The sequence below is a fragment of the Colobus angolensis genome, unplaced genomic scaffold (genome assembly GCF_000951035.1).
Source record: "Colobus angolensis palliatus isolate OR3802 unplaced genomic scaffold, Cang.pa_1.0 Scaffold365, whole genome shotgun sequence".
In the NCBI taxonomy this organism is placed as follows: domain Eukaryota; kingdom Metazoa; phylum Chordata; class Mammalia; order Primates; family Cercopithecidae; genus Colobus; species Colobus angolensis.
In genome coordinates this window covers 449,625-460,385 of record NW_012116988.1, presented here as the reverse complement: position 1 = coordinate 460,385, position 10,761 = coordinate 449,625, and the positions used below count along the sequence as shown (strand labels likewise).

Genomic DNA, 10,761 nt, shown 5'->3' with positions numbered 1-10,761 from the left:
ACCCCTTCCCCGCTCTTAAGTGTGCGCTCATTGTTGCTCCATCTATAAGGGCACACACTTCTATAAAATTAAATTGCCTTGCTAAGTAGAAAAAAAAACAGATTTTATATTCAAGTGCTATTTATTTTGTTGCACTAAAAGTTTACTTACAACATTGCATCTTTGCACTCCAGCCTGGGCAACAAGAGAGAAACTCCGTCACAAAAAAAAAAAAGTTCACATTTTGGATACATTGAAAAAGACAGCAAAGAAGAAATAGAGTTTTCCAGTGCTCTGGGATGGGCCTGGTTCAGCTCAGGGAGGAAGACCTGCCTGAAAAGGCTGCAGCTGAGGCTGTGAATCTTTCTTCATTCAGCCCAACCTCTAATCACATCTGCTGTCACTCAGGGCCCCGAGAAGGCGGGGTCTTAAACGTTATCCAATCAGAGACGCTGTCCTGGGAACTGTCCAATCAGGCACACAGCTGGAGCGAACAGGGCGGCTTCCGGGATTTGGCGGGGGGCCTTTATCTCTCACTGCAGCAGGAGGTGCAAGTCTAGTGCTCGCCGCTCTTTGTCTTCTGCTTCTAGAGGCCCAGCCTCTGTGGCCCTGTGACCTACAGTTATTGGAGATCCACAACTAGGAAGTCAGTACCCCCTGGAAGCCTAGAAATGGTGAGAGGGCCGGTCCGACATCCCGAGAGAGGGAACAGGGCTGGTTGGAACCGGTGGGAAGTGGCTGTGGCTGGACTCAGGCCTCCCTGCAGTCAGCTCCACAATGTTCGCCCCAAGTTCTCCTTGTCCAGCTTGGCCTCAGTCCCCTTCAGCCAGTATGAGATGGCGGCTGCGCTGGCAGCTGGGCCTCCAGGCGTCCTGTCTCTTCCCTGTGTAGTGATTGTGCCCTGGCCTGGAGTCCTCTCTGGGCAGTTCTGCACCAGTAGCCCCGCGTCTCTCCCAGATTGTGCAGAGACCATGGAGGAGGAACGTTAGGGCAGAATCCTGACTCGGGGTGCGGGTTCATGAATGGGAAGAGTTTTTGTCCATAGGCTTCCCAGGCTTTCTTTTTTCCTGTTAAAAATGTATAGTGTCACCGCGAAAATGTTAAATAATTTAGAGCACGCGGCTGTGGTTTGTAATTTGTAATCCATGGAAGGGGCTTGAAGGAAAGACTTTTATAAGGTTCGTGATAAAAAGCAAATTGAGTAATTGGCTAGGTACTGTGATGTACTTTTTGTTGTTGTTTTTTCTTTTTTTTTTTTTTTGAGAGTCTCAAACTCTGTTGCCTACGCTGGAGTCCAGTGGCGTGATCTCGGCTCACTGCAACCTCTGCCTCCGTAGTAGCTGGGACTAGAGGCGCCCGCCACCACACTTGGCCATTTTTTAAATTTTTAGTAAAGACGGAGGGAGGGGTTTACCATGTTGGCCAGGCTGGTCCTGAACTCCTGACCTCAGGTGATCCACCCACCTCAGGCTTTCAAAGTGTTGGGATTACAGGCGTGAGCCCCACGCCTGCCCTAGTTTCTTAATTTGTAAAATCAAGGTGGAAATATCCTGGTTATGTAATCAGAGCTTAATTGGCAGTTTATAGTTGGTTAAACCCGAGGCTTGTTTCCGCCAATGTAGTAATTTACCAGAAAATGCTCTTGAGTTTAGACTTTTTTTAGAAGTAGAAATCCGGGGACTAGAGCCACCTCAATCAATTTCCTGCCACTTAATGATTTTCGCACTCCACAGAGGACTGATTTTTCCCTGAAATTTTCACTAGTATCCCAAGAAGGGCCTCAGGTCTACCCCTTATCCCCTATTCCTCCAGTCTAACTCTGGCTTGCAGAAAAATACTAAATTTCCAGTTTGGTCTGACATTCCCAAATGCCAATTTTCCCACCTTAATGCACTTTATCAACTATTTATCCTTTAGTATACATTTTGATACCAATTTTAAGTAATTCTTTTTATTTTTAATTTTTGAGATGGAGCCTTGCTCTGTTACCCAGGCTGGAGTACAGTGGCACAACCTTGGCTCACTGCAGGCTTTGTCTCCCAGGCTCAAACGATTCTCTTGTCTCCTCCCAAGTAGCTGGAATTACAGTTGCCCAGCACCACGCCTGGCTAATTTTTGTATTTTTAGTAGAGATGGGGTTTCACTATATTGGCCAGGCTGGTCTCGAACTCCTGGCTTTAAGCGATCTGCCTGCCTCAGCCTCCCAAAGAGCTGGAATTACAGACATGAGCCACCACACCTGGCCTATTAATCATTTTTTGACAAAGCATTTGATGGCACATTTAAAAAGATTTTTTTAAAAAAATTTCCTATGAGAGAAAAGCAAAGAATAATCTCCTGACACTGTATAGTAAAATATCTCTATGCATTTTTTTTCTTCTATTTTCACTAGACACGGATATCAGAATGTTTTTGGTCAGGTTTTCCTTTTGAAACTTTATAGGGTGATGTGTCTTCAGTCACCCTTCAGTATTTTATTTTTATTTTTTATTTTTTGTGAGACAGAGTCTTGCTCTATCACCCAGGCTGGAGTACAGTGACCCGTGATCTCGGCTCACTGCAAGCTCCACCTCCGGGTTCAGGCCATTCTCCTGCCTCAGCCTCCCAAGTAGCTGGGACTACAGGTGCCTGCCACTATGCCTGGCTAATTTTTTTTTTTTTAGTTAGAGATGGGGTTTCACTGTGTTAGCCATGATGGTCTTGATCTCCTGACCTTGTGATCTGCCCACCTTGGCCTCCCAAAGTGCTGGAATTACAGGTGTGAGCCACCGCGTCAGGCGCACCCTTCAGTTTTTCTTGGACCTGGGTTTCAGTACTGTATGGGGATAAACCTCGACACCCACCATGGCTGTGTCTGCTACAGTGTCTAGTGAATATCAGCCTCTGGGTCATATTCTCTCATAGGACAACCTGAGGTATTGAGTGTAGCTTCTCAAGTGTGCAGGTGGATGCCCTGAGGCTAAGAGGCATTTCCTGCTGCTTTTTTTTTCTTTTTTAAGTTAACCCCTTGAGACATTAATATTGTCTTCACCCAACTTAACTTTCGTTTCTTGGAGACACATTGCTGGTCAGCCAATCAGATACTAGATTGAGGAGAAAAATAATTTCTGCATTCTGAATTCCTTTAGGGGACAGAAAAATAGTGCAAGAAAAATAGTAAAAAATCTCCAGAAAAAAAAAAAAAAAACTACCAAACCCCAAAAATCTGACTCCATTGAGATGGTGTAAGAACTTGTGGAGTAAAATGTGCCCAAGGCACTCACTGGGGCATAGTTCAGTCTCCTGAGAGGGGTTATTGAGTAATTAAGTGAGCAGGATGGGGTGGGACACTCAAGTAATTGAATGGCCTGACTTGACACTTGAGTAAGACGTATCTGTATCTTGAAAAGATTTGTTCACTTATTTTGACCTGAGGTTTATTTTTTTTTTTTTAAAGACAGACTTTCCCTCTCTCACCCAAGCTGGGGTGAAGTGGTGCCATCTTATCTCACTGCAACCTCCAAATCCCAATTTCAAGTGATTCTCTTCCTTCAGCCTCCCAAGTAGCTAGGACTACAAGTGTGCACCACCACGCCCAGCTAGTTTTTGTATTTTTAGTAGAGACGGAGTTTCACCATGTTAGCCAGGATAGTCTCAAGCTTCTGACCTCAAGTGACACATGCCTGGGCCTTCCAAAGTGCTGAGATTACAGGCCTGAGCCACTGTGCTCAGTTGACCTCAGTTTTTTAACTATATATTGCATTTTATTAGTAGAGCTTGAAAGATAAGAAAATATAAGAGCATAAAAGAGGTGAGTTTCAAAAACATTAATATCTAATAATATATTTTATTTGTTGAAAATTTTCACTTCCTTTTTTTACTCAGAGGGTTTGGAAATATTCTCAGGTGTGTTTTTTTATGACTGAGTGATTTCAAATAGAATTCCATCTAGCTTTTAGAATGGCAGCTACCAAGAAAAAAAAATAAAGAAAAATCCCTCTTCAATTTCAGCTGTAGACAGTGAATACATTTCCACAAAAAAAATGGTAGATAATTGGTGAGTTACATAGATTCCTGAAAACTTCAGTTCCTTTTTGCAGCAGTGTAAATTTTTGACAGTGAATATCTTTGTTCTATATCCTGTTTTATTGTGTGTGTGTGTTTAAGATAGAGTCTCACAGCAACGCCCAGGCTGAAGTACAATGGTGCAGTCTTAGCTCACTGCAACCTCCGCTTCCCAAGTTCAAGAGATTCTTCTGCCTCAGCCTCCTGAGTAACTGAGACTACAGCCACGTGCTATCACACTCAGCTAATTTTTGTATTTTTAGTATGGGTGGGGTTTCACCATGTTGGCCAGGCTGGGCTCAAACTCGTGACCTCAAGTGATCTGCCTACCTCAGCCTCCCTAAGTGCTGAGATTACAGGTGTAAGCCACCTGGCCTGACCCGGCCCTATATCCTGTTACTTTGATTTTTGAGATTAAGGCTAAATTTTATGTGATGAAATTTGGGGCCTCCCAGAAGTGTTCCCATGTGACTAATTTTTTTGTTTGTTTGAGACACAGTTTTGCTCTTGTTGCCCAGGGTGGAGTGCAATGGTGCAATCTTAGCTCACTGCAACCTACACCTCCTAGGTTCAAGCGATTCTCCTGCCTCAGTCTTCTGAGTAGTTGAAATTATAGGAGCCTGGCTAATTTTTGTATTTTTAGTAGAGATGGGGTTTGACCACGTTGGCCAGACTGGTCTCAAACTCCTGACCTCAAGTGATCCACCCACCTCGGCCTCCCAAAGTCCTGAAATTACAGGCGTGAGCCATTGTGCCTTGATTACTACATGATTTTTAATATAAATAATAAAATTATACATTTATTGTCTGAAAGAAATACTTTTGCTTTTCTTACTGAGGCATAAAATATAAGTACCTTAAAATGTTCTTCCCTTACATGAACACTGTGAGTAATTTTGCTGAATTTTTCTAACAGTTTTAATTTCAAAAACCAAGAAATTCTGACTGTAGTAACTCTGAAATGGAAATTAAAGCTTAAGGTGCAGGAGTGGGTCCCTCTTAGTTCTGGTTGCCATGAGAGTACACACGAACAAGGAAAGTAGGGGGTGGTTACTACCTCTAATGCAGCTTGTTTTTCTTACTGTGTCCTGCCTCGGTTGGATGGGGTTGGATGGCACAATCTAAGCTAAACCTGGTTGGCTAATTTGAAAAGTACAGGAATGCGGTTATACTGGTGGGAAGGCAGGAAGATCAGTTTCATGGGAAGTAGCTGTTGCCATAGGAGAGATAATTCACAGAGTGGGTAGCAGATGTGGAACGTGGGCTCCATAGATAAGAACTGGCTAGAAGGTTGTTTACCAGGGCAGGGGAAACACAGAGAGTAAGGAAGTCTGGCCTTGAAAGCAAGGGAAAAAATGACAAAGAAACTCAAGCAAGCTCAACTTCTGAAGAAGAATTTCTTACTGTATTCAACATCTATGCATTACACGATTAAGAAAATGCTAGTTTAAACAGGATGGTATTTATTACCCAGAAAGTTCTGAAAAAACAGGAGATACCTGCTTATTAGGGTACTAAAGAAAGAGTACTTAAAATCATTATTAAAAATTGTGGAACATGGAAGATAGCCATATCTTGAACTTTCCACAAAAATGATGTTTTCTTACGGTTAAATTCAGACTGTAACTGACTTTAGTGGGGGCAGTATTTCAGTAGTGATGCTGTGTCCTTCTGGGTGTATCTGCACACTATAAAAACTTGTCCTGGTGCAGCTGATGTTAATAACTCAATAAGCTCTCACAGATTTTTTCTCTATAGATTTTTCTCTTTATCATTAGGTATCTTTATGCAGCTGATGTGCATAAACCATCACATTTAATTGGCAGCTACCCTTTTTTTTAAAGTTTTTTTTGCATTTATCTTTGGTAAACGAAAGCTCTCATCATTGTTTATAGGCTAGAAAAAAAAAAAACCCCACAAACACAGGCTCTTCCACTTACTGGATGTTTGACAAAATAGTCTTTTGGGGCCAAAACATTGGCATTACTGGTAAGCTTCCTAGAGATTCAGTAACTCAGACTTTATTTCAGATCTCCTGAAAAGATAATCTGCATTAACAGGATGTCCAGTTTATTGTACACATTAAAATTTGAATGGTACCTTCTAACTCAACATACCTGTTTTGTCTGAAAAATAAAAACAATTATGTCTTTTTCATCTGAAAAATATACACAACTCATTCTGTATTATGTAAATATAGCACTCAAAAATGTACATGTTTGTGTTTATGCCCTCAATTTTACACTTGATCATTCAGACAAGTATCATATATACACTGATATTATGGATATTATGCCACTCTCTTCTCTCAGAGTTAGAGAATACATTAGAAAACATTTGTGTGTTGACAATTATTTTATGGAATAATTTCAGCCACTCTTATAAGTCAGAACAAGTTCTATTCACTTTTTTATTTCACCTTGAGTCAAAAAATTCTGCCCATAACCACTTTGTAAATAGGTGTGTTTGTGTGCATCTTCCAGGGACTGTTGACATTTAGGGATGTGGCCATAGAATTCTCTCTGGAGGAGTGGCAATGCCTGGACACTGCACAGAAAAATTTATATAGGAATGTGATGTTAGAAAACTACAGAAACCTGGCTTTCCTAGGTAAGGATAACTGTATGTCTGTATGTATTGAGATGGAGTCTTGCTCTGTCGCCAGGCTGGAGTGCCGTGGCATGATCTCGGATCACTACAGCCTCTGCTTCCAGGTTCCAGCAATTCTCCTGCCTCAGCCTCCTGAGTAGCTGGAACTACAGGCAAACACCAACATGCCTGGCTAATTTTTGTACTTTTAGTAGAGACGGGGTTTCAACATGTTGGCCAGGATGGTCTGGACCTTGTGATCTGCCTGACTCAGCCACCCAGAGTATTGGGATTACAGGTATAAGCCTCCACACCTGGCCATGCACGATCCGCCTCCCAGGTTCAACCAATTCTCCTGCCTCAGCCTCCTGAGTAGCTGGGATTACAGGCATGTGCCACCACACCTGGCTAATTTTGTATTACTTTTTTTTTTTAGTAGACACAGGGTTTCCTTTTATTACCTCAAAATTTGGGAAGTCCTCACCCTTTCTTTATCTTCGAGTAACCTCTGTATTATTTTTTTCCATATTCTTTTTCTAAGATTTCTTTAATGAATATATTGATCTAATTGTATCTAGTAAGTTTTACATTCCATGTTTTAATTTTGTTTTGCAATTTTACTTTTTTTGTTATATATTTGAGGGTATGCCACCACACATCTGTTAATTTTGATTTTTTAGTATATTTTATAATTGTGCATGCCAATATTTAACTTTGTATAATTTACAACATTGTGGAGCAAAATCATATATGAATTAGCCATGTCTTTTTCCAATAGAATTATCTCTGTTTGCCTATATAAATGTTATCCTTGAGTTTTTTTATAACTTGTATATTTGTTGTTTAGGATTGTTTTGAATGGTTTTCTAATCCTGTGTAGATGAGAAGTCAAAATTCTTGTAATTTCAACATCCTATTTGTGAATCTTTATGAATTTTGTGTGGGAGAAACACTTGGATTTGACTATAATTTAAAACTTTCATAACTCTATCTCTTTTAGGTATTATTGTTTATTTTTACTTGTCAAAAAAATAACAAAATTTATCAGAAAATATTTTTAAATATTCAGTTTAGTCATGTTAATTATCTTGACAATGTCACGTAACATATTGCTAAAATGTTTTTATCTTGCAAAGCTAAATCTTAATACATATTGAACCACTACCAAGTTTTCCTTTTTTTTTTTGGAGATGGAGTCTTGCTCTGTCACCCTAACTGCAGTGCAGTGGTGTGATGTCAGCTCACTGCATCCTCCACCTCCCAGGTTCAAGCAATTTTAGTGCCTCAGGCTCCTGAGTAGCTGGGATGGGACTACAGGTGCCCACTACCATGCCTTTCTACATTTTGCATTTTTAGTAGACATGGGGTTTCGCCATGTTGGCCAGGCTGGTTTCAAACTCCTGACCTTAGATGATTCACCTGCCTCAGCCTCCCAAAGTGCTGGGATTACAGGTGTGATCCACCATGCTTGGCCCCAATTTTTTCTGTTTTATGGCACTTTGCAAATACCACTCTCTTGTTTCTAAGAGTGTAACTTCTTCATATATCTCATACAATCTCTGTCTTCTTGTGGCTGGCTCATTTCATTTAGCATAATGCCATCAAGATTTATATTTATGGTTGGTAGAATATTTCCTGCTTTTTGAATACTGAGTAATAGTCCAGAATTTTTTTTTTTTTTGGATGGAGTTTCACCTTTGTTGCCCAGGTTGGAGTGCAATGGTGCAATCTTGGCTCACCGCAACCTCTGCCTCCCAGGTTCAAGCTATTCTCCTGCGTCAGACCCCCAAATACCTGGGATTACAGGCATGTGGCTCCAGGCCCAGCTAATTTTGTATTTTTAGTAGAGATGGCGTTTTGCCATGTTGGTCAGGCTGGTCTTGAACTCCCAACCTCAGGTCATCTGCTAGCCTTTCAAAGTGCTGGGATTACAGGCTTGAGTCACTGTGTCCGGCCTCAGAATTTTTATATTTCAAATTATGTCTACTAAATGACTTGGTGAAAGAAATTTGCATTGCTTTCACCTATTGTCTTAGAGTAACAATGCTGCAATAATTATGGGTATGTAAATGACTCCTTATATGACCATATATGTGAAAGTTTATGTATGTGCTGCATTCTATTTTATTAGTCCACTTTTTTACCTTTATACTCATACCAAATTGTTTTAATTTTGTAGCTTTGTAATGTGTTTTGAATTAAGAACTTTAATGCCACCAGCATTGTTTCTTTTTTCTTTTCTTTCTTTCTTTTTTTATTTTTTTTGAAGATTATTGTGTACTTTATTGTCTCTTGGGATTCTGTATACTTTTGGGGTTGCTGTTTCTATTTCTTCAAGAATGCAATGAGTAATTTGGAAAACATGGCATTAAATATGTAGATTGCACTGAGAAGGATGGACCTCTTCACGATTTAACTATTTCAACCTTTGTATAAGAGCACACTCAAGAGTGTGTTAATTTCTATATATTTGTAAATTTTTCAGTTTTTTTCTCATATGGGTGTATGCTCTCATTCCATTTTGATCATAGAAAGTAGTTCATAGAAGTTTACTTTTAAAAATTTTGATATGACTTCCTTTTGGGCTAAAGATGTGGTTTATCAAGGGAAATGTTGTATGAGCTATTGAGAAGGGTGTGTATTCTGATGTTGTTGAGGAGCGTTCTCCATAACTCTGTTTGGAATAATTGTTTTATACTGCCTTTACGTAGTCTGTTCCCTTATTTACCTTCTTTTTGTTTTATTTTTATTGCAGAAAGTGTGGTATTTGTTTCTATAATTATATTGCTTTCTGTGTGTTTCTTCCACTCTGTCAATATTTGCTTCATATATTTGGAACCCTAATGTGAGACACACACACACACACACACACACACACACACACTTACTTGTCATAGGTTCCCAGTGAATGAATCTATTATTTTTTGATGTCCCTCTTTGTTTCTTTGGAGTTTCAATTTCAAGTACATTTTATAAAATATTACACTTTTTGACTTAAGATGTAGCTTGTGTATGATTATTTTGACTGTATCTGCCCTCATTTATGTTGCATGGAATGTCTACTTTCATCCTGCCACTTCCAGTCTTTTTTAATCATTAGATTTCTTTTTTTTTTCTTTTTTCTTGAGATGGAGTTTTGCTCTTTCACCCAGGTGGAAGTGCAATGGCACAATCTCGGCTTACTGCAACCTCCGCCTTCCAGTTTCGAGTGATTCTCCTGCCCTAGCCTTTTGAATAGCTAAGATAACAGGTACCTGCCACCACGCCCAACTAATTTTTGTATTTTTAATAGAGATGGAATTTCAGCAGGTTGGCCAGGCTGGTCTCAAACCCCTGACCTCATGATCCATCTTCCTCAGCTTCCCAAAGTGCTGGGATTACAGACAAGAGCCATGCCCAGCCTTTATCATTAGATTTCAACTGACTCTTGTAGAAAGGCAAGATGTGTCTTGGCTTAATAAAACTATTTGTTGAAAGTATGTCTGAATTTAAAAGTTAACTTTATATATATATATGTATATATATATATAATTTTCTGAAAGAGAAAGACTTACTATTATTTTGTTAAGTATTTCCTTTGATTCTTGCATCTGTGTCTCTTATTCTCTTTCCATCTTTGTCTTTTTGATGTTTGTATTTATATGATTTCATTTATTTTCTTATCTTTTGTTTTCTTTTTTCCTTTCCTTCTTTTTTCTTTTTCTTTTTTTTGAAGATGGAGTTTTGCTCTTGTTGTCCAGGCTGGTGCAATGGTGTGATGTCAGCTCACTGCAACCTCTGCCTCCCACCACACCCAGCCTCTTTTGTGTATTTATACAAATATTTTCGTGGTACTTTGGGGATTACATATAAACTTAAAATATACAACAACATGTTTTAATCTGTTAAAAAAAATAAACTTAAGTTGCGTACAAATTTTCTTTTTTTGGACGGAGTCTCACTCTCAGGCCCAGGCTGTAGTGAAGTGGCGGGATCTTGGCTCACTGCAACCTTTGCCTCCTGGGTTCAAGTGATTCTCCTGCCTCAGCCTCCTGAGTAGCTGGGACTACAGGCGTGTGCCACTATGCCTGGCTGATTTTTGCATTTTTAGTAGAGATGGGGTTTCACCATGTTGGCCGGGGTGCTCTCAAACTCTTTTTTTTTTTTTTT

The 10,761-nt window shown here is 39.8% G+C and overlaps 1 protein-coding gene across 1 annotated transcript in view; it reads left to right on the top strand.

Moving 5' to 3' along the window:
* Window positions 1-278: 278 nt before the first annotated feature.
* Window positions 279-10,761, top strand: part of LOC105519969 (zinc finger protein 254-like) — a 15,444-nt gene continuing 4,961 nt past the window's right edge. Inside the window, 3 exon segments of the mRNA XM_011953521.1 lie at window positions 279-527; window positions 570-963; window positions 6,484-6,633. Coding sequence (XP_011808911.1) covers window positions 279-527; window positions 570-963; window positions 6,484-6,633 — 793 coding nt within the window.